Source organism: Gymnoscopelus braueri (genome assembly GCF_963280865.1).
Source record: "Gymnoscopelus braueri genome assembly, chromosome: 5".
In the NCBI taxonomy this organism is placed as follows: Eukaryota; Metazoa; Chordata; class Actinopteri; order Myctophiformes; family Myctophidae; genus Gymnoscopelus; species Gymnoscopelus braueri.
In genome coordinates this window covers 44,666,443-44,691,174 of record NC_137606.1, presented here as the reverse complement: position 1 = coordinate 44,691,174, position 24,732 = coordinate 44,666,443, and the positions used below count along the sequence as shown (strand labels likewise).

The 24,732-nt window shown below is 41.7% G+C and overlaps 1 protein-coding gene across 1 annotated transcript in view; it reads left to right on the top strand.

The window, feature by feature from the left end:
* Positions 1-24,312, top strand: part of pde2a (phosphodiesterase 2A) — a 310,101-nt gene extending 285,789 nt beyond the window's left edge. Inside the window, 14 exon segments of the mRNA XM_080429666.1 lie at positions 228-402; positions 4,484-4,596; positions 9,164-9,241; positions 9,641-9,763; positions 11,725-11,795; positions 12,638-12,760; positions 13,653-13,740; positions 14,244-14,291; positions 15,040-15,114; positions 15,517-15,616; positions 17,435-17,547; positions 21,251-21,289; positions 21,549-21,655; positions 22,402-24,312. Of these exon segments, the coding sequence (XP_080285792.1) occupies positions 228-402; positions 4,484-4,596; positions 9,164-9,241; positions 9,641-9,763; positions 11,725-11,795; positions 12,638-12,760; positions 13,653-13,740; positions 14,244-14,291; positions 15,040-15,114; positions 15,517-15,616; positions 17,435-17,547; positions 21,251-21,289; positions 21,549-21,655; positions 22,402-22,648 (1,500 nt within the window). The 3' untranslated portion in view covers positions 22,649-24,312.
* Positions 24,313-24,732: the final 420 nt, after the last annotated feature.

Below are 24,732 nucleotides of genomic sequence, written 5' to 3'. Positions count from 1 at the left end.
ACACACACACTCACTCACTCACTCACTCACTCACTCACTCACTCACTCACTCACTCACTCACTCACTCACTCACTCACTCACTCACTCACTCACTCACTCACTCACTCACTCACTCACTCACTCACTCACTCACTCACTCACTCACTCACTCACTCACTCACTCACTCACTCACTCACTCACTCACTCACTCCCTCCCTCCCTCCCTCACTGTGTGTCTGTGTGCAGAATGAGTTCCGTATCCCAGCAGACCAGGGCATAGCGGGCCACGTGGCGACCACCGGTCAGATCCTCAACATCAAGGACGCCTATTCCCATCCTCTGTTCTACCGGGGCATGGACGACAGCACGGGCTTCAAGACGCGCAACATCCTGTGCTTCCCCATCAAAGACGAGAACAACGGTAGGAAACTCATAGAACTGGTTGACCCGCTTTCACTCACACGCCACATCGCAAGTCGAGACAAGTGGTCAGTGGTGGAAAGTAACTAAGTACATTTACTTAAGTACTGTACTTAAGTACAATTTTGAGGTATTTGTACTTTACTTGAGTATTTCCAATTTCCAATACTTTTACTTCTACTCCACTACATCTCAGAGGCAAATATTGTACTTTTACTCCACTACATTTATTTGAAAACTTTAGTTACTAGTTACTTTGCACATATAAATTATTACATTATAAAACACACATTAACCACTTTTTAGCCCTATTTTATACATAGGCTATTTGAAAATAGCAGATCTACAAGCTCACAACGCATCGCATCGCGACGCGTTGTGAGCTTGTGGATCGGCTATTTTCAAATATTTAGTACTTTTACTTTTGGTACTTTAAGTACATTTTGATGCCAATACTTTTGTACTTTTACTCAAGTACATTTTTAATTCTGGACTTTTACTTGTAACAGAGTATTTTTATATTGCAATATTGGTACTTTTACTTAAGTAAAGAATTGTAGTACTTTTTCCACCACTGCAAGTGGTCTTATGCTGCGTTCACACTAGGCTGCAACTATCGATTTTTTTTTCCTATGTGTTGTCACTGCTGTGAGGAGCCCCCACCGGGAGGACGTAGAGCTTGTCCTACTCCTCCCGCCCCAACACTACCTGCTGACAGGTGCCGCCCCAGTCAGTAGCGTTCCATGCAGTGATATCATATCACCCTCCCCCGCCCGGCTTCCCTCCCCCGAACAATTGTGTTCGGATAGACGCTTACTTTTCTATTGCTTACTTTTATAATGAACCGAGTAATCAAGAAGCAGGTTTTTATTTTTATTTTTTAGACGTTAACCCATTAAGACCTGAGGCCATTCTTTAAAAAAAATCTAAATCCTAACAGTTTTTTGAAAAAAACGTAAAAAATATTTTTTCAAGATTTTTCAAAAATAGCAGATATACAAGCTCGTAGCGCGGCACTCGGTGCCGCGCTATGAGCTTGTATATCTGCTATTTTTGAATAGCCAAAGAAACCTAACGTGACACAGATGCAACTAATCGGTGCGCAAAAGTATATATGGCTACAAACCGGCCAGGTGTTACCGTTAAAAAAAGCGTTGCTCAAGCCTTACTACGTAGATTAAAAGGGTACACGGGTTAAATAGCACCGGGATACTGGTAAATTGGAGGAGAAGGGGAGTGGAAATGGTGCAACGAAAACGTTGACACTGATTGATTGACGCCTCACTGCATCAGTGGAGCGGATGAAGAAAGTTGTGACCGAGCTCAACTGTGATATATAGAGCCTGTCACGCGGGGCCAAGTGTCAGGCGTCAGCTTGTAGCTTCCACTGAGAGTGACTTGTGGCCTGTCACTTTGTGGCCACTGCTGTGGCAACACAGCATTACGTGAGAAATTGGACCTCCAGCTCCTCAGATGTGACCTTTTCACGGCTGTCTGGACTGGGCTTTGTCCTCGTCACGACAGCTGTGGGGAAGCTCAGGTCTCTGCCACGGAGAGTTGATGTCACAGTAATGTAGTTTCAGAAGACACTGTTCTGCACCACTGAACCATACGTTCTACCACTCAATTTTCTGTTTCATGGCTGCTGCTCTCTTCCCTTCCCTCCCCTTTCTCTTCCCTTCCCTCCCTTTCCTTTCCCCCGGCTTTCTCTCTCTCCGTCTATCTCATCGCCACTTTACATCTTTCCAATTTTCTGAGCTTTCCTCCTTCTGCCTGTCACTCGTTCTCTTGCTCCTTCTTTCCTCCATCCTGCCCCCCTTCTCTCTCTCCCTCCCTCCCTCCTTCCCTTCCTTTCTCTCTCCTTCCCCATACCTGTCGTTTCCTTCCGCCATCTTGTGCTTCATCCGTATCCTTCGCTTCTTGACACCTATTTTGATACATGCTGCTAGTTCTACAATGCATATCCTTGCTGTCGGGCAGAAACCTCTCATCTTTTTGTGTTTTTTAATGAATGCCCTACTTGATCATAGTACAGCGTCACACAAAAGCAGCAAAAGTAGAAAAAGTAGCAGGCACCGCGTTTTGAGCTTGTAGATCTGCTACTTTTGCTGGGTTTTTTTTTTTATCCTGAAATGTTCTGGACATACTGTATGAAGTTTCCACCCGACAGAGACAATATTTATGTTGGCTACTTGCGTTTAGGTATTTACATTTCCTTCACTTGAACACCTGCTAGTAAATGTTATTTAGATAGCATGTTCTTTGTTATAGGTTTGATCAGAGCCATATAAGGAGAGTTGCGTCACCTCCGTTCACTTCATTGGGCCAGTCCGAGGAGCCGAATAGTGACAATTTCAAAGCCCTGAATGAGCGTTTGTCACAATTTCGAGTTTACACGAACCATGTGACTGCCGCTGTTTTATGCCCCCTCATTGACGCAACTCTCCAATAGAAGGCTCTGGGTTTGATGTTTGCCTGGTGTCCTAGTTTCTAAGAAGCACTAAATTGATTGAGATTTATGTGACAAATTTACCCTGTCATTTGTTGACTAGGGTTCATACCATTCACCCTGATCTCATACTTGTAAGTCACTCTGGATAAGAGTGTCTGCTAAATGCCTAAATTGTAAATTGTGTTTCTTCTCTACCCCCTCTCTCTCTCTCTCTCTCTCTCTCTCTCTCTCTCTCTCTCTCTCTCCCTTTCTCTCTCTCTCTCTCTCTCCCATTCAATCCGGGAAAGCATTAGTCATTTTAGATTTTATTTTATTTATATATATAGATAGCACATTGGTTCTCAAAGTGGGGTCTGTGGGGGGGGGGGGGGGGGGGACACATCACATGGATGCACCTGGGACGTATCATCAGTGTTGTAGCCTGGGGTCATCGGGTGTTTCGGGTCTCGCAACATACAACATACACTAGTGATGTGCGGGTCAGGTTTTTTCATGACCCGCCCCGCCACGGAACCCAACCCGCCTCAACCCGCCCCGCTAACCCATATATAAATCTATGGCTCAACCCGCCCCGCGACCCGTGGTGGGAAAAAAAAAGATAATCATCATCATAATAGCTCAGATTTATATAGCGCTCTTTTAAGTACCCAAAGTCGCTTTAAATGTCTACAGTAGCACAACATCGTCATGGGCTAAATAAACAAGCATGTTGTTCAAAATTGTTTTTTTTCTCCTTTTTTCTTGTGTGTGAGAGCGGCTGACCCGCTCACCCGCAGCCCGCATAATTGCCTCTGAAATCCTGACTCGACCACCCATGCCGCGGGTTGACCCACGGGACTCGCGGGTTGACCCGCGGGACTCGCGGGTTACGGGTCGGCCCGCTCATCACTAATATACACCCTCGCCCAGGTGACCCAGCCGGGGTTGATCAAGCCTCAACTTATGTCCCAGGTAGCTTACCCACGGTCAGTCCTCTTAGGGAAAGACAGGGCCACTCAGTCCGCTTCTCCGGAACTACTCTGCCGGGACTGGGGAGAGGAGAGGCTCTGGCACGTGGAGGGACTAGGCTCTGTGGATGGCCTCCTGGCCAGGCTCCTCCTTCGTCTTACCAGGTCCAGGACCTGAGCGTTGCACCAGACTCCCCCGTTCCAAAGATTTCCTTCTGGCGTGATGGTTTCTTGGGCCGTGGTGGTACTGCAGGCTCCACTTGCGACTTGCTTGAATGACCCTCCTAAAGGCCTCACCGTGGATTTGTTGGGAGTATTGAGTTATCAATATAGCATCACAATCCTTTTAAGCACTTAAACCATTATTTTATATTTTGTATATTCAAAAATAGCAGATCTACAAGCTCATAACGTGTCACTTTGTGCCGCACTATGAACTTGTAGATCTGCTATTTTTGAAAAATATTTCGTTTTTGAAAAACATTCTGAACTCAAATATTTGCTTCTCGAGGTCCCTGGAAAAAATATTTTTGAGACGGGGGTCTGCAGCCAAATACATATCATTTTGGGGGTCCTTGACATGAAAAGGTTTGAGCACCACTCATATAGCAACATAAGTTGTTCAGAAAACGGTTAGGATTTAGAAGACAAGTTTAATGTGCTTCTCTCTCTCTCCCTCCCAGAGGTTATTGGTGTGGCGGAGTTGGTCAATAAAACCAATGGGCCGTGGTTTAACCGCTTCGATGAGGACCTGGCCACAGCCTTCTCCATCTACTGTGGTATCAGCATCGCCCACGTGAGTCTCTCTCTCCTCTCTGACATTCATCTTCAAAGATGTTGGCGCTGTGACCAAACGGCATAATTACATGGCCTCCCATAAATGCACTGTACTTCACACAGATAACAGTGATGTATTTCCCCCCAACAGAGGAACTATACAGGCTTGGCGCGCCAACACTGACCTTGCGTCAAAAACATCTTCAAAATGAAAAAGTTAATATTGTTCTTATCAAGTGTTATTTACGCCAGAACCCCTTCTAGCTTTACCTTCTCCCACATTAATTCAGGAAGCTTTGTACTGTATTCTCTAAAGGTTATTCATCAAGGATCTAGACTCCCATCCACTTCCTTGTTAACTTAAAACTTAAAAATTCTGTATCTTGGCTCCTGAGTACTTTTTTTTTTTCGATGAAAAATCTCTGGCAGTGGGCAAACGCGGCCAGCAATAATTGTGGCAGTGAAAGGACACATCTATTGACAATTTTCATGGAGTATAAGATTTAGCAAAGACTGCAGGGTCACTCACTGTATACAAGAATTCAACAAGACTACGTCTGAAATCACATACTACATGCATGCTACATACATCAGTATGCTATTTTTCAACATTCTTAGGAGTTTAATTTCAGACATACTAATCACATGATATCGAACCACATGTTAGGAAAGTGCTTCATCTTCTGACAAAAAAGGGGAAAGAGATGTGTTGTTCACTGGCATTATGCCATTGTTGTTGTTGTGCGCTCCATGCTACCTGTCTACTGGAGAGAGTGCACCTATTGGGTGTTGACAAAGTTCACATCATTGAACTTCACATGAATGAATGAATGAATAGTTTAGTTTAGTTTTTTTAGTTCCTGTGTTTTACCGTAACATGGATAAATACTTCAGTTTAGTTTACATATCGTTGCTGTCCGGCAGTAATAACAATAATAATAATACCTTGTATTTGTAACACCAGTGGTGTAAAGTAACTAAGTACATTTACTCAAGTACTGTACTTAAGTACAATTTTGAGGTACTTTTACTTTACTGGAGTATTTCCAATTGTCTATACTTTTACTTCTACTCCACTACATCTCAGAGGCAAATATTGTAGCCTACTTTTACTCCACTACAATTATTTGAAAACGTACCAATACCAATACTTTTGTACTTTTACTCAAGTACATTTTTAATTTGGGACTTTTACTTGTAACGGAGTACTTCTACATTGCAGTATTGATGAGTACTTTTTCCACCACTGTGTAACGCACTTTACATTTTTACAAATCTCAAAGTGCTACAGGGTTTAAAAACAACATTAGACCCTGTTTGTACTCTTTTGTGGGACTTAAGTATTCTGTCTGGCTCTGTTAGAGCAATTCAGATGCACTAAACAACTACACCCTGCCAATCTTCAACTCCAGGCAGACAAGAGCAATCTTCTGAGGAGACACTGAAAGGATTTCAGTCAATAATTAAATTAAACTGCATTTACTGGGTGATTGCTTCAGAACTGCACATTCGAGGTGTGACAAAACCAAGTGATGCTGCTGCTGCTGCCAATAACGACCACAACAATGATGAGGATGATTAAGTTGATTTGAAACCGTTATTTCGGGGAAATCCATTGAGACCAGGGTCTCTTTTTCAATGGCGCCCTGTGTACAAAAGGACATTTACAACAATGACTTCACAGACATGACATAGACAAGGTACACATAAATGTAATAAAATAAAAAGGTTAAACAGATAAATGAAATATTACAAATATTACACCAAGCAGGTTCATATGCCTTCTATAAGGTCAGCTAAAAATTTTTTTTTTAAATAGCAAAAGAAATAAGGACATCTAACTTCAACTTTTCTTGACATTTGTTCTATACATAATGGAGCATATTGATTTATCATACCATTATTCATGTACCACTTAAACCCTACCACACTTAGTTGTACGACGAATAGCTCACAATGCGTCACTAACGTTTTTGAAAAATAATTTTGACATTTTGACATTTAATGACGTCGACATAATGACATGTCCAAAATAAGTACACTGGGTTGAATGTGGTAAAAATATTTACCAATTTAAATTATTTAAATTTGTTTTGCTAGATTGCACTGCTATGGTGGCCAACATTCAGAAACACAAGTTAATTGCAATATACGTTATACAATATAGTGGAGCATAATAAAGCAGGGGTCTTCAACAGGGGGGCCGCCAAATCTTTGTTTGATAGGATTACTTTTATCACATTAACCACTTAAACGCTAGCATTCCTATTCTGAGGATAACGATAGGAAATATAAATATTTTTTAACACAAATCTTCTCTTCTGGGGGTCCCTGGCACAAAATTGTGTCAGATAGGGGTCCGCTGCCAACAGTCCTGGCATAACAGTTAAAGTTCTCTTCAGTTACTGGATTCTTACTGTGGAACAATATGCGTTTGTGTTTTTACTGACTAATGAGTCTTAAAGATGAGCTGAAATGAAAAATACGTTTTTCTTGATGGATAGAACGGATCCCTTTTTATAGCATATCAGTGGTCATAATGGGGACATAGTTAAAGCAGCACTATGTAACTTTCCTGTTGCACCCTGGATTTGAACCCGGTTTCCTGCGCAAGTGCTGACATTTTTACCATTGAACTAATAGAGCCTGCTTGCTTGCTCAGGGGATAAATTGAATCTTGACCATCGTGTCAACATTCATGTCAGATCCTGTGTCTAGGTGAAACATGACCTTTGACACAATCTAAATGTCTCAATAGAAGAGCAGGGAGACAAAATACAACCACCCCAACTGTATAAGTTATATTGTATTAACATACTCCATACAGATAGTAGATAGTGCCGCTTTAAACTCTTGAATTGTTATGTAAACAAACTGCCGCATGTTACAAAATATATCTTTTCAAAGCTAAGCAGTACACAAAAAATGATAATGAAAACATTTGAGGCGAGAAATAGTCATTGCAGTAATTCAGCACTGCCTTGTTTGATATTTCTTACTTTGTGTGACTGATGTGACATTCATGCAGTCATGGTACAGTTTGAGCGCCACTGATATATAGCAACGATAGTTTTTCAGAAAAATTAAGACATTTGTTGAGACATTTGACAGTTACAAATGTTCTCTTTAAAAAGGTACATAATATTCAAAGATTTGCACAAATATTAACGATTTTTCAAAAATAGCAGATCTACAAGCTATGCGCTATGAGCTTGTATATCTGCTATTTCTGAATAGCCAAAGAAATCTAAAATGACACGGATGCGTTCCCGGATTGACTGGGTTAAAAGACGTGCACATCGTCTAGAGCAGGGGTCTTCAACGTTTTCAGGCCAAGGACCCCCTAGCTGAGAAAGAGATGAAGCAAGGACCCCCTACTCTATATTGTATAAAATGTAACGTTTTTTTTACTTAGTCTGCTCTTTTTCCCCCTCTACACCTATAGCCTCTTTGCCAAAAATAGCCGATCTACAAGCTCTCAACGCCAATCACACAAAGATTTGGCGGACCCCCTATAGTAGCTCTGGGGACCCCCTAGGGGTCCCGGACCCCCTGTTGAAGACCCCTGGTCTAGAGGTCAGTCCAACTCTCGCTATGATTGGCAGAGACGCGCACAGCTAGCTCCCATTTCACTACTAATTATGTCACGATACGAAAATGTAATACTCTCAGAATAGCATTTCAGGCCATGGTTAAACAGTTTTGTATTTGTTTGTGTCTGTATTGGAAGGTGGCAGTGATCACGTGGTCATATCATGTGCTGTATCGTCGCTGTCGGGCAGAAACCTCTTATCTCCATATTTTAACGTTTGCGTTTTTCGTAGATTTATGCCCTACTTGATCATACGTCACACAAAAGCATCAAAAGTAGCAGATCCACAAGCTCGCTTTTGAGCTTGTGGATCTGCTACTTTTGATATATTTTACACCTGAAAAGCAACAGTTTTACACGTGAGGTTTCCACCCTACAGAGACGGTATAGTAGGCTACTGTATCAGTTACAGTCAATGCAATGTAAGTCGTCTCCGGCATTGAGCTGTGGCGTTGATGATCGTTATTATATGTTGATGATCGTAAATGATGTATGTACAGTACTTTACTTCACTTTATTTGTTTATTTAGACGGGATTAATTAACAATACAATCAATGTAATGTGAATACACCGGATTTAGCAAAGATGCTAATTTACATCTGCAGTCCCCACAAAAAAAAACATAAAAACAAGCAGACAATAGAGTACATTACATTACACAGGGAAAACACGCATGAATGCAAAAACTGAGGTACAAAACAGGTACAAAAGGTGCAAAGTATTATATTTATATTATAAAATTGTATTCCATATCTATTTAAGGCTAAGACTAAAACACATTTTTTACTCATATGTTATTGCACTAAGAAAATAGCAGCGTTTTTTAGGGCAATATATTTGTAAACTTAAGTGAGTTGCAGGACTCATTATGAATGGTCGCAAGTTTGGTTATCAAGTAACCTTTTTTTTTAGGTTGTGCTTGAAGGATGGAAAAGTAGGACAATCTCTTATGGTGAATGTTGATGATCATAAATGCTCTATGTCTCCGTGCAGTCTCTGCTCTACAAGAAAGTCCACGAGGCTCAGTTCAGATCCCACCTGGCCAACGAAATGATGATGTACCACATGAAGGTAAAACCGCACGCACGCACGCACGCACGCACATTAATACACATTAACACACATTAACACACACACACACACACACACACACACACAGACACTCACACTCACACTCATACTCACACACACTCACACCCAGTCATTCACCATTCACACACACACACACACACACACACACACACACACACACACACACACACACACACACACACACACACACACACACACACACACACACACACACACACACACACACACACACACACACACACACACACACACACACACACACACACAAACGTATATCGTTGCTGTCGGGCAGAAACCTTTTAAAACCTTGTTTTTTTTCCCGCAAATGAATGCACTACTGTGTGTGTGTGTGTGTGTGTGTGTGTGTGTGTCCTTCAGGTGTCGGAGGAAGAAGTCACTAAGCTGCTGGTACCGGGGGTTGAACCCGTGATGGAGATTCACCCGTGTTTCGCCGAGTTCACGTACACACCTCGATCCCTGTCCGATGACACCACACCCATGGTACAGTATATGTGAGAGAGAGAGAGAGAGAGAGAGAGAGAGAGAGAGAGAGAGAGAGAGAGAGAGAGAGAGAGAGAGAGAGAGAGAGAGAGAGAGAGAGAGAGAGAGAGAGAGAGAGAGAGAGAGAGAGAGAGAGAGAGAGAGAGAGAGAGAGAGAGAGAGAGAGAGAGAGAGAGAGATGGGGCTAAAGACATTTGCCCGGGACCCAAAGTAGTGAAAATAGCAGATCTACAAGCTCACAACGCGTCGGCCACGTTGTGAGCTTGTAGATCTTTCACTGCTTCTTAAACTCTTTTTTAAAATGTATTTATGGAAATTTGTTTTTTATTTTATTTTATTAATGAAATACTTGAAAAATACTGAAATGTTTTGGAATTGGTTTTAATTGATTAAAAGTTGTGATTCTTTTGTTTAAACCTTTTCTTTAATCTTTTGAAATATATTTATTTATTTTTAATGTAGAAAACGGAAAATAAAAAAGGAGATATTGACTTAGTGACCCATAGAAATTGCTCCGCGACCTAAACATGCATGGGTCCCGACCGTTTGATAAACAGTGGGCTACTATAAAGAGAATAGAGAAAACTGGGTCAGGGGAGAGAGAGCAGGAGAGAGAGAGAGTGATAAGGGTAGCATCAGGAATGTGTGTGGACCCATGTGCAGAATTGAAGGGAGGCTGTAAGAAATAAGATGTAACCTGCAAGAAAAGATAATACGATAGTAACCCGCGAGGAAGGATAATTCAATTGTAATACTTTGAATCACAGGGCAAGTCGCACACTATGACAATAGCAAAGATAATTAACTATGGAACGTAGACAATCGGACACAAAGGGTTAAAACAGGAAGCGAGGACTTGAATAAGCAGGGAGCTTACGGCATAATTGCGTCACCCTCAACAGAGCGAGAACTGTTTGAGAAGAGAACGAGTGATACTGAGAAAAAGAGAAGGGGAGAGAATGAGAGATGGAGAGAGAGAGAGAGATGGAGAGAGAGCTAAAAAGATAAAGAGAATGATCCATCAGTCAGGGGTCTTCAACGTTTTTTCAGGCCAAGGACCCCTTAGCTGAGAGAGAGATGAAGCAGGGACCCCCGCTACATAGTGTATAAAGTTGTGTTGCAGATTCAACTTTTTCATAGATGTCATAGTTGGCTTCATAAACGTGTTTGACAGCACTGTCATCAGTGTTAATTCATGTTTTTTGTTTATTTAAGACATTTAACCACTTAAACCGTCAATATTTAATAAACTTGACCTTTGGCTGTGTACTTGGTTTGCTCCTTTTTCCCTCTGCACCAAACCTTGTTGCCGAAAATAGCTGATTGAAGTGGTTAATGTAAAAAAAAAAATCCTATCACAGAAAGATTTGGCGGACCCCCTGTAGTAATTCAGAGGTCCCAGACCCCCTGTTAACACATTGCATGCCAGTCGCGTAGATCTACGCGAACCTATTTAAAGCCGCAGCGTGCCAGTCGCGTAGATCTACGCGAACCGCCGATTCCCATGTTAAGTGCCCCAGGTGCACTTTCCGAATTTTTTTGATCCATTTCCGTTTCCGGTTTCCGGTCGGAAACGGAATTATTCGGGTTCCGGTTTTTTCGATCGTATCCGCTTCCTGTCTGGGATCCTGTTTAAAACTCGATTTTCTCTGGTTGTTGTTTTTCTCCTCGCTGATCACTGTTTACCGTTGATCGGCTGTAGCTTCAAGATGGCGGCACGGATTTGGAAACTGTTTTCGCTGTCCGTTTCTCACGGATCCGCTGTGTGTTTAGAACCAAATGAACGCGCACTTTTAACTTATTTAGCGAGGTCTGTGGCGACATGAAAAAAACTAAAAAACAACAATAAAACGCTGGCACTGGTGAGTACATTATGAGATTAAACTCTGGCATGGAATGTGTTAAAGACACAGAGAGAGAGATGTGTGTTGTTGTAACATGGTTTGATGATGTTTCTTCAGGGTATTCTCAGCATGTGTGAAGACATGGGTTTCATCAACACCTTCAAGATCGACATGCACACTCTGGCCAGGTTTGACTTGTCATTCAGTTTGTGTGTGTGTGTGTGTGTGTGTGTGTGTGTGTGTGTGTGTGTGTGTGTGTGTGTGTGTGTGTGTGTGTGTGTGTGTGTGTGTGTGTGTGTGTGTGTGTGTGTGTGTGTGTGTGTGTGTTGGTCAGTCTGACTGACTCATCATTACTCTGTGTCATTAAATCAACCTATAGACTCTGATCACAGTCAAATCCACAATGTTCATTTGAGCCATTTGTTCCTTATTTCCCTGAGTCACTTCTATCCTCAGTGTTGATTCATCCACTTATTTCCCTGATTCACGTCTAACTCTTGAGTGTATACAAATGGAACCAAATGGATAGATTTTTTTTTTTTTTTCAAAAACACGTCAAACACCTCATTGGCACGTTGCGCCATAGCGGTAAAACGCGTGAAACACGTCAATGGCACTCAATGGAAGTACCAGGTCTTATGACCTAACCTAAAATAGCTAAACAGCATTGGCCACGCCGCCCGGTCTTAAGTTAGGTCATAAGGCTAACTTAAGGCGCGCAAAATAGGGCCCTGAGGATTTTACTATGTAGCCGATCTCTGGTCAGCACAACACAGTAAAATCCTTTAACACTGAAAGTTTAAATATGGACCTGTTTCTACTGTGTAGAGCAGAACAGTGTGTCATGCTCTCATAAAACCGCTATATAACCCACATTAATGTCAAAACACTACATCCCCAGTGACAAAAGGTAAAACGCGGGACCTTTATGCCGACAGCCTGCCTGACATATAACTTAATGTAGTGGTGATGGTGCTGTGCGGGAATGTCGCCCGCAGTGACAATGATACTGTGGTTGTGGTGGTGACAGGTTCTGTCTGATGGTGAAGAAAGGATACAGGGACCCTCCGTACCACAACTGGATGCACGCCTTCTCTGTGTCACACTTCTGCTACCTGATGTTCAAGAACCTAGGACTGTCCAACTACCTCCAGTAAGTACACTGCACCTCTGTACCAGTGGTGGAAAAAGTACTCAAATGTTTTACTTAGGTAAAAGTATCAATACTACAATGTAGAAGTGCTCTGTTACAAGTAAAAGTCCGGAATAAAAAATGTACTTCAGTAAAAGTACAAAAGTATTGGGATTGAAGTGTACGTAAAGTACCAAAAGTAAAAGTACTGAAATGTTTGAAAATAGCAGATAAATGCTTCTGTGTTCACGCCAGGGGGGGGGGGCGCTCTCCCATAGCGAGACCTCAAAGTGGAGTATTGAATATAGAACTAAAGTTCTCAAATAATTGTAGTGGAGTAAAAGTACATTTGCCTCTGAGATGTAGTGGAGTAGAAGTAAAAGTATAGACAATTGGAAATACTCCAGTAAGGTAAAAGTACCTAAGAATTTTACTTAATTACAGTACTTGAGTAAATGTGCTTAGTTACTTTACACCACTGCTCTGTGCCTGATGTACAAGAACCTAGGACTGTCCAACTACCTCCAGTAAGCACACTACACCTCTCCATGCTATCAATTTTCTCTATAAAATCTCTTTAAAATTTAGGCATTTAGCAGACGCTCTTATCCAGAGCGACTTACAGTAAGCAATAAAGGTAAACACAATACTACTACATCAAATGCAGAGAGACAGTACAGTGCCTCAGTAGTATAGGATCACAGGTCAAACAATATACTATCAAAATAATAGTCTGTACATTGGAACTATTATTTAAAAGTACCTGCTATTTACTTAAGACAGAGAGATGGATGCATGGAATCTAGAACCATTCTCTTTCTCGCTTTCTTTCTCTCTCTCTCTCTCTCTCTCTCTCTCTCTCTCTCTCTCTCTCTCTCTCTCTCTCTCTCTCTCTCTCTCTCTCTCTCTCCAGGGATATAGAGATTTTTGCCCTCTTTGTCTCCTGTATGTGCCATGACCTGGACCACCGCGGCACCAACAACTCTTTCCAGGTGGCCTCGGTGAGAATGAATGGATGACTTTATTTGATCGTTTCCCACAGTTTCTGGATCCCTAGATGGTAGAAGTTGGAGAGCAATAGGAAAGGGTTAGAGACTGAAATCACAGTGCTGTTATTATTACATGGTAGTACAGTATATGTGCCTTATTGGGTCATATTCTAATCCAGGGAGATATGAGGGAGCCCTCAAGGGAGGATTTCACAATTTAGAAGAAGTGATTAGGCAATCTGAGTGAAAACATTAAACATGCAGCATAACATATGTGATGTGTTTCCACTATGACCCCTAACTGGAAAGTGACTGTAAAACAGAACATAAGCAAGAACATTCATGAACCTTCATATCGATAATAAACTGTTTCCCAAAACAAAGGTGAACCAGCCTCCCATGTTAATATATTTTTTTTTCTTTCAATTTTTCGTGCCTAAATGTAAGCTACCAATGCAATGCAATCGATGAAGGACTGTCTTTCATGTGTGTGTCTCCTCTGTGTTGGTTCTCAGCAATCTGTGCTGGCTGCTCTGTACAGCTCAGAGGGATCTGTTATGGAGGTAAACCCACATCCACTTCAACAATGATAAAACGAAGTGACTCAACCACATTCAACCCTGTTTTATTCTTTTTTTTGCATGTCTTCATAGGTGAAAATATTGACAAATAGCCTAAAAATAGCTGTATTGCTTCTTTAGTTGGTTGGACATTTGGATGGCTGTGGCCACTAGGGGGTAATGTTTGGCTCATACGTCACTAGCATGTGTACTAATACAGCACCCGGTTTGTAAAACAAAATGTTTTCTAGTTTAAAGGGATATTTCACTTTCACATAAAATAAACATTAAAAAAAAATATTTTAAAAAAATGAAAGAAGTTATGGCAAAATAAAGGCCCCCTCACACATTAGTAGGACACTCTAATGCGTGAGGGGGCCATGAATTTTCCATTACTTTTTTCATTTATTTTTAATATATTTTTTAAATGTTTCCCCCCGCCGAAAGTGAAGTATCCCTTTAAGTTAACCACTTAGGCCCTAAATTATTTGTTGTACAATAAATAGCAAAAATAGACGATCTACAAGCTCATAACATTTGTATTATATAATATATATATTTTTTTTTTTATGTTCACCTAATGACATGCCCAACATAGATACAGTAGGCTATGCCAGGTTGACAGTGGTTAGGAATAATTTCATTAACTAAAATTATTATACACTTTGCTGCACTATGGCTCAATATTTGTCAAGAATCATCCATTCTGTCCATCATGCGTTCTACCCACACTCTTGACTTGTCTCCACAGAGACACCACTATGGCCAGGCCATCGCCATCCTGAACACTCACGGCTGCAACATCTTTGAAAAATTCTCACGCAAGGTGAGTTGAGCTGTTTGTGCACCTTCACACAGGTATCCATTCATCTCTCTTTTTTTATCTCTCTTCTTTCAAATCGTTGCTGTCGCGCGGAAACCTCTCATCTCCATATTTTAACTTTTTGTGTTTTTTTCGTAAATTAACGCCCTACTTGATCATACTACAGCGTCACACAAAAGCAGATCCCCAAAAGAAAAGAAAAAAAGCTCGAAACGCGGCTCGAAACGCGGCGCGAAGCGACGCGTTTTGAGCTTGTAGATCTGCTACTTTTGCTGTTTTTGAATTTGAATCATGAAAAGCACCAGTTTTGGACATGAGGTTTCTCCCCGACAGAGACTAAATGCTACCCCTCCTTTATTATTGTCTTACATAGTAATCATACATGGGTTTTTTGTGTTCATTTAGGACTACAGTCGCATGCTGGATCTAATGAGAGACATAATTCTGGCTACAGATTTGGCTCATCACCTGCGCATTTTCAAGGACCTACAGAAGATGGCAGATGGTATGTGACAGTGAGATAGATAGGCTACATGTGTAAATGAATAAATTATGCCCTCGACTGCATGTAACACCAACAATATTCATTCTATTTGCTGTACCCTTCTCAGGTTAGATCACTGCATTTATTTGGCTGGAGTTTGTGAATTTACAACAAACAAAATTAACGGCTTGTAATGTAAAACAAACACATTATTTTATATTAGAAAATATCTTTTCACATTGCCTGAAGCTTCTGATTAGCACCAGAATAGTTTTTTATCTAAATTATTTAAAAAATATATATCTCAAATGTGCCACAGCACATCTGGTACATGCTGTACTGTACTGTACTGTACTGTACTGTACTGTACTGTACTGTACTGTACTGTACTGTACTGTACTGTACTGTACTGACGTAATGCACTGGTTCTAAACATCTGGTCCGGGGACCACCAGGGGTTTAAATGGACCCTTATGGGTCGGTAACTCTTATGGCTATGAAGGGTAACCCAGAACCTGAAACTTTCCAGAACCTGTGAGGTTTTGTGATGTCTTTTTGTAAAACAAATAATAAACTCATCGGGGGGGAAATAGCAGATCTACAAGCTTGTAGATCTGCTATTATTGCCTTTTTGGAAAGAAATTGAAAGCATAAGTTCTGAGTTCAGGGTTAGTATTTCCTCCTAAGCAGGGCCCAAATTAGGTTCTGAGCACCTTATCTAAATCCGAGCCGTAGCTCAGAGTTAAATAAACACTAAAGATGTTATAGTGTACAGTGGGGTCCTGGAGATAAAAACGGTATCAAATGATCTGTGGCCTGATACATAACATATCGTTGTTGTCGGGCGGAAATCATAATCACACAAAAGCATCTAAAGTAGCAGATTCACAAGCTCAAGTTTTGACCTCAAGTTTTGAGCTTGTAAATCTGCTCCTTTTGCTTATTTTTGGGGTCCTTTGAACTGGAAAAAGGTTAAGAACCACTGATATAATGTACTTTAATGCACTTTAGCAGAACACTTGAATCCTCAAGTCCCAGAGTAGCTCCACTTTCTGCAGTATCACTCAACGGCACCGCTGACCTTCCTTTAATTGTGTTATGCTATTTATCCATTCCGTGCATGGATGGTCAGACACTGACTGCAATCCTATGTGACATACAGTAATTGGCTATAACCTTCCAACTTGTATAGCCCGTGATGGGTGAATTAGAATCAATTTGATGTGTTCCTCCTAAAGTGGAACTTACCTGAATGGAATGGCCACTTTGCAGTTCAAAGTTGTCAAGGACATTCATAAGGTCCTCTGTAATGACTGTTTTATTTAACACCGGAGTGCAGATGGTCACATCTGATCAGCAGCACGGCTCAGCCGACATCAAATGACACACGGTAACGACACCGGTATGGAAATTAAGTCAGTCTTGTCTTCTATATTCCGTCTAGTCATCTGACGATGATGGGAAACATTTAAAAACGATGAATGAATCGTCTTGATCGCTTGTCTTCTTCTTAACCCATTAAGACCTGAGGCCGATTCTAATGCCTTTTAAACCAGTAGTTCTCAAACCTTTCCTCAAAGTAGTTCTCAAAACCTTACCAGCTGAGTTATACCCACTAAATGCTTTATAGGAAGTAAGACATGTAGGACTTCTGATCATGTTTATTACAATGTTAACTTGATGTAAAATAGATTTTAAGTGTGTGTGTGTGCGTGTGTGCGTGTGCGTGTGCGTGTGCGTGCGCGTGCGCGTGCGCGTGCGTGTGCGTGTGCGTGTGCGTGTGCGTGTGCGTGTGCGTGTGCGTGTGCGTGTGTGTGTGTGCGTGCGTGCGCGTTTCAGACGGTTACGACGCAAAGAATCAGAACCACCGGACAATGTTGCTGTGTCTGCTGATGACATCATGTGACCTGTCGGACCAGACCAAAGGCTGGAAGACCACCCGCAAGATCGCTGTCAGTTCATAGTTCAGCTGTGTTTCCTGGTTCCCCATATCTGACCATTTTGCAGCCGTCATTTTCTTTATCAAATGCTTAACCACTTAAACCCCATTCTGCTTGAGCGGAGTCCCTCAGGGCTTTATACATGGTATTTTCAGTTTTCTGTTATTGTGGGGAAAGCCTTCTTAGAAAATAGCCAATCCACAAGCTCACTGCTACACGTTGTGAGCTTGTCGATCTGCTATCTTCAGCAGCAACAATTTAATCCTATAATTTGTGGGGGCCCATTTTGTGAGGTGCCAGAATTGCTATTAATTGAAATGTACTCATCTTTATAGCTATTTATCTCATGTCCTCCGTTATTTGCCCTGGGTGACGGGAACGATAAAAAAAAAAGACTGAGAGGCAGATAACTGATATCAGCCATAGTGCTCATAAATGTTATCAGCCAAGAAAGGGGAGATTGATTGATTGACATTTTTATTAGGCGAAAGAATGTAAAACGTCAAAACGACCAAAAAAGTCCTTGCGGACTTGTTTCAGTTGGGGTCCTTGAATTAATTTCATAGACAAAGATTCTGTTTTGAACTTGCCAATGTAATAAGGTTGTTTAAATTACAGAGTTAGTTAGTTAGACCAGTGGTTCTCAACCTGTGGGTCTGATTGGGGGGGGGGGGTCCCCAGATGACAGTAAAGTGACAATTTAAGGACTTTTAATACCTAATACCTACTACCTAAAAAATGAATGAAATGAAAAAAAGACCATTACTTCATCAAAAGTAATCAACAAATGATATAAAAACTTTCAGAATGTCAGTGATGCAATCTCATACTTGTTTTGTGTTCCAGTGACAAAACCACGGTTAACTTTGGTCAACAATCAGCTGGGTCCAAAAAAGAAAACATGTTTCAGGAAAACATAATCCATTTTAGGATTAAGTTCAATCTAGGTCAACCCTCTTTTAAAAGCAAAGCCCTGACCCTTGTCCTAAATCCTGCACCCTAAATCTCCATTCACCTACAACACAATAATCTCACCCCAAAGTCTAAAGCACATTTCTGTTGTATTGAGGAAGAGCAAATGATACAGACCCTCAATTCCATTCACTTGGAAGTTATTACAAAATACAAAACGAGTGTCCCTAATGTCCTCAGTCAGTTGATATGGGGGTCCATGGGCTAATGAAAGTCCATCTGGAGGTTCATGAACATTTGGAAGACCCCTGAGCTAGGTTATTGCCATGTGTACTTGTATGTAGTCACAGCAGTTAGTAAGGGGATTCTTTCGTTGTAGTAAAGTATAATTTGACATTTTAAAATACCCCAGACCACACTACGTCATCTTGGATCACACATTGAAAAATAATATGTCTATAGCCATGTTTCTGGTTTTGGGAAAGAGACACTTTTAAGGCTAGGTTTGAGCCAGAAAATGACGTGTAGTGCAGCAGATAACGGCAATATTTTTCGGAGAATAGTTCAAATGGTGATAGGCTACAAGTGTGAAATTTGGTAAAAAATCATCTTTGGAGGTCACTCTTCGATTTAAGAAACCGGTCCACTTTTAAATCAAAGATGGCGGCCATTTATTTCAAGATGGTCACCAAAATTAGACTTTTTCTTTGCCTATACTTTTGTGATGTCAATCACCAAGTAGCACTCCCATAGTATGTTTCTGAACATTTTCAAACGGGAGTTAACATTTATAACCATCTAAATTAAAACATTTAAAAAACACGCCTCTGTACCTGTCCACAACTATTGCCAAGAGTAGACTCTTTGAAACTCTTAGCCCATATCCCCACCCGTGACCCAACACAACAGTGATGCCCAGGTTGATTCTTAGTCAGGGTGGTGGTCCCTGTTTCACAATGAGTTGAAAACCCCTGACTAAACCTATAGTTGACCGGGGTCTGCCAGGGCCTCTACACTAGCCCAAAATAGTCGATATAGAGGAACAGGGACACTAGTGTTTAAGGGGTTAGGCCTAATTGTCTCGAAAGGCATGGCGAGAGAGTATGTTTTCGCCCCTGTCCGTCCGTCCGTCCGTGTGTCCGTCCGTCCGTGTGTCCTGTCTGTGTGTTACCACCAAATCTCCGGCACCGTTGGCCCGGTCGCTCCGAAACTGTGCACACACACTCCCTGGATGCCAATTCAGAACCTCTGCCTCAAATTTTTCACATGGGTCCGTTATAGCGCCACCTGGAGGCCAATTTGTTCAAAACCCATTTTTTTACATTACTCCTACAGATTTTATCCAAACGTCATGCAAATCGGTACACAGTATCTCTATAGTCATGTGATCAACACGGATCTGTCCCATTCCCCATATTCCATCCTCATTGGCTAAGGTTGCCTTCCAAAATTTGCAGGATTGGTCCGTTTTGAACAAAATGCCTCAAATCATGAACGCAGCTTGTGATTTCCGTGAAATTTCACAAACACATTCCCACTAGGCCGAGGAAGAAATGCCACCTGCCATTTTTCACATCAGCCTCATGGTGGCGCTATAAAAGGCTGATTTGTGTTTTTAACTATAACTGCACCGATCTGCGTGAAACTTTTCACGCACACTCCCTAGAGGCCAAGGAAAAACATCCGGCCTGCATTTTTCACATTTGCCTTTTATAGCGCCACCAAGAGGCCGACTTATGTAAAACACATTTTTGGATATTAAGCCTTCACATTTTATCCAAATTTCACACAAATCGGTACACATGATCTCTATAGTCATGTGATCAAGATGGAACTGTTTGATTTTTCATATTTCATCCTGATTGGCTAACAATGACATCTAAAGTTTGCAGAAGTGGCCCGTTTTGAACAAAATGCCACAAATCATGAACGCAGCGTCCGATTGAGGTGACACTTTACAAGCACATTCGCACTAAGTTGAAGAACAAATGCCACCCTTTAACATTGCCCTATTATAGCGCCACCAGGAGGCCGATTTTTTCAAAACTTTTCTTTGTTGTATTACTCCTACAAATGTTGTCCAATCATCATGCAAATCGGTACCCATTATCTCTATAGTCAAGTGATCAAGATGGTTCTGTCCGATTTCTCATATTCCATCCTGATTGGCAAATTCCGAACATTGTTGGCCCACAATAACCTACCTGACCTGGCGGAGACCTGTGCTCCGAGGAGCACTTTTTCTAGTTTATTCTCCATCGCACGACGGTATTGCTTGCCAAAGAAAACATATTTGTTTTTGGAAACAAACACCCATCATGTGATGGAGTACAAATTAAGCTTTACTTTACCAAGAATATAAACTGTGTATACAGGATGTTTTATATCGTCTAAGCCGGGTAGAAACCTCATATGTCCAAATCTCAAATTCAAAAATAGCAAAAGTAGCAAATCTACAAGCTCAGATGCTTACGGATCTGCTACTTTTGATGCTTTTGTGTGACGCTGTAGTATGATTAATTAAAAATACATTAATTTACGGGGAAAAAAAGGTTTCGGCCCGACAGCAACGAAAATGGGGCTAGCGGTATGGAGCCTTCTTGTGGCGGCCCTGTTCTCACTAATTTAACTGTACCACCCACTTCTCTACAATTGCTCATTCCTTTCTATTCTTCTTATTGTTATTTTCTAGCTGCGTTCGCTTCCCGCGTTCGCGCGTCTTACTTGTATTTTAAGTTTAGATTTTTGTGGAACATTAATATGTGCATAAGTACTGATGGTGGTTTCTACTGTGTTTCCACAGGAGCTGATTTATAAGGAGTTCTTCTCTCAAGGGGATCTGGTATGTAACGTATATATTATATGCACATCATCCGCACCGTGTTTGAATAGTGACTGTATAAAATATACATAATTTTATTGTCTCTGAGGTCAACCCTTATTTTGTTTGTATTACTGTGTGTGTGTGTGTGTGTGTGTGTGTGTGTGTGTGTGTGTGTGTGTGTGTGTGTGTGTGTGTGTGTGTGTGTGTGTGTGTGTGTGTGTGTGTGTGTGTGTGTGTGTGTGTGTGTGCGTGCGTGCGTGCGTGCGCGCGCGTGCAGGAGAAGGCCATGGGGAACAGACCTAGTGAGATGATGGACAGGGAGAAGGCCTACATTCCAGAACTACAGATCAGTTTCATGGAACACATTGCCATGCCCATTTACAAGTAAGCACATTTCAGCAGTGATGGAAGAAGTACTCACATTTTTCACTTAAGTAAAAGTATCCATACCACAATGTAGAAATACTCTGGTGTTCAAAATTTACTTGAGTAAAAGTACAAACGTATTCACATCAAACTATATTTAAAGTGCTTAATGTGCAGAATGTCCCATTTCAAGTGTTGGTCCGCGGCCAAATACATATCCAAGAATGTTTTCTAAATCCTAACAGTATGCTGCTATATCAGTGGTGCTCCAAGTTTTCATGTCAAAATAATGTATTTATTGTAAAATATTTTTGTTCCAGGGACCCCCCCCCCCCCCCAGAAGCAATGATTGCAGTTAAAAATGTTAGCTTTGAAAAATATATATGTATGGCTCTGCTTCATAGTTACAGCAGTTCATTATTATTATCCTTACACCTCACTTATATACTGTATGTCGATGTCTGTCGGGTGGAGACCTCAAATGTCCAAAATTGTTACTTTTCAGGATACAAATTCAAAAGCATCAAAAGTAGTAGATCCACAAGCTCGAAACACGTTGCTTCGCGCAGCGTTTCGAGCTTGTAGATCTACTACTTTTGATGCTTTCGTGTGACGCTGTAGTATGATCAAGTAGGGCATTAATTTACGGGGGGAAAAACAGGAAACGTCAGAATATGGAGATTAAGAGTGTTCTGCCCGACAGCAACGATGTACAACCTGTCGGTTACACGTCTTTAATCAGAGTCGAACCTCCTTCCTGATAGGCTGCTGTCGGAGCTGTTCCCGGGGGCCACCGAGCTGTACGACCGAGTGGCGTCCAATCGGGAGCAGTGGACCAAAGTGTCCCACAAGTTCAGCATCCGGGGGTTGCCGAGCAACAACAGCCTGGACTTCCTGGACCAGGAGTACGAGCTGCTACAGTCCCAGGGTGCGTTCGGAAGCGACGACCACTGCGATGACCACTGCATCAACGGTTGCCTTGACAACGGGGACGGGGGGAAGAGCCAGTGAGCGAGCGAGTGAGCGGCCAGCGGCGGCGGCAAAACGCGACGAGCGCCATTATAGAAGCTTCTCTCGGGCCAACGGGTTCGGCCGAGGATGCCTTTTTAGTGACCTTTTAGAGGGAGGTGTCTCCGATGACTTACTATAGCGTAGAAGGCGGGAGGGACACACCCACGATTCAATCGAGTTGAATCGGACGCGTGTGGCTGACGCGAGGGGCTCTCCTACGAGCCCCGATTCAGCCGTGAAAACTCCCCAGTTTGAGATGCCACAGCTGTGTCTCCAGGTTTTCTGGAAGAACAGCGGAAAGCAAGTGGCTTCGTCTGTTTGCGGCGGCTACACTGGATAGATGTCATTTATTTTGCCATGAATTCATACAGTACTGATTTGGACTGTAAAATAAGATTAACCACTTAAACCCCTCTAGTCGTGGAGAACTGGACCTGAGTTACAACTGTACTTTGACCACTTTTTCCGCAATGCGACGCAATGTGAGCTTGTAGATCTGCAATTTTTTTTCAGGGCTAATGTTTCCCCCCAGAATATGGACACTGGGGTTCAAGTGGTTAAATACACACACACACACAATACGCAGCACATTACCACACACACACACACACACACACACACACACACACACACACACACACACACACACACACGCACACACACGCACGCACACACACACTGTACAAGGACAGACTGAAGCTATTCATTATTAATTGAAGACTTATTCGATGTGTAACAGTGGCATAAATTGTTAACTACACTCTGTAAAATGTTTCATAACGGCTTGTATTGGTTTCAAGGGCCAGCAGCTTTAGTATACAGTATGCTCAACCCCCCCCCCCTCCCAACAGGCACCCTAAAAACTCCTGCACATGAGGCTTATGAATGCATGCTGTATTGTGTATTGCCATTTATATAGGTCAATGTGGATTTCAACACCATTGTGGAGACATTAACATACTGTCCCCCTTTTTTATACTATTGGAAAAAGGATTTTATATTCAAGCTCTTTCAAAGTATATTTAACTATTTCATGACCACGACTTAACAGGGGGAAGTACCTGTTTTATTTTTGCTTCCATGTAATATTTTATTTGTATTTTTGTTTATTCCGTGTGTGTGTGTGTGTGTGTGTGTGTGTGTGTGTGTGTGTGTGTGTGTGTGCGTGTGCTTGCGTGTGGGTGGTTTCACTTTTACTCTTTTGGGGGTTTTGGGCGATAATAGTTGACAATCACTGATCAAAGCTAGTAGACACCTTGGTTTATGCATTAAAACTCTTTAGAAACACACATGAACATGAACACAGACACACATACATACAGTATCATTCATTACCTGTAGTATATGTACACAGTACAATGTAACACATACTGTATGCTGTGTTCACACTGGCAGCAACAAAGCTACCATTCATTTGCAATGGAATTCAGCGACACGTTTGTTACTACAAAATCTACAAAGCTACAATCCCAAGTTGAGCTTTGCTTCAACTGCAGCTACAACGCTACAAAACCACCAAGTCTTGTTTAACCATTTCCACTGCCCTTCACTCTCTCTTCACACACTTCCTGCTTGTAATATGAGGGGGAGGAAACGATAGATTTCTGTTAGCCAGTTCCCTGTTCTTTTTAACCCATTAATACCTGGAACTGTGTCATTTTTAGATTTGAGCTAATAAGCATTATTTTACACTTTAGGCTATTCAAAAATAGCAGATATGCAAGCTCATAGCGCGGCACCGAGTGCCGCGCTACGAGCTTGCATATCTGCTATTTTTGAAAAATCATGAAAATGTGTGCAAATCTTTGAACATAATATATTTTTAAAGCGAACATTTTTAACTGAAATCTTTGCTTCTGGGGGTCCCTGGAACAAAATATTTTGATGCAGGTCCGCGGCCAAATACATATAATTTTGGGGGTCCTTGACATGAAAAAGATTGAGCACCACTGATATAGAAACATACGTTTTTCAGAAAACTGTTGGGATTTAGGAGACATGTAGAATCGGCCTCAGGTCTCAATGGGTTAACCCCAGGCGTCGCTTAGTCGTTTGTATTGTTCTCGCTCGGCGGGCCGCATGCT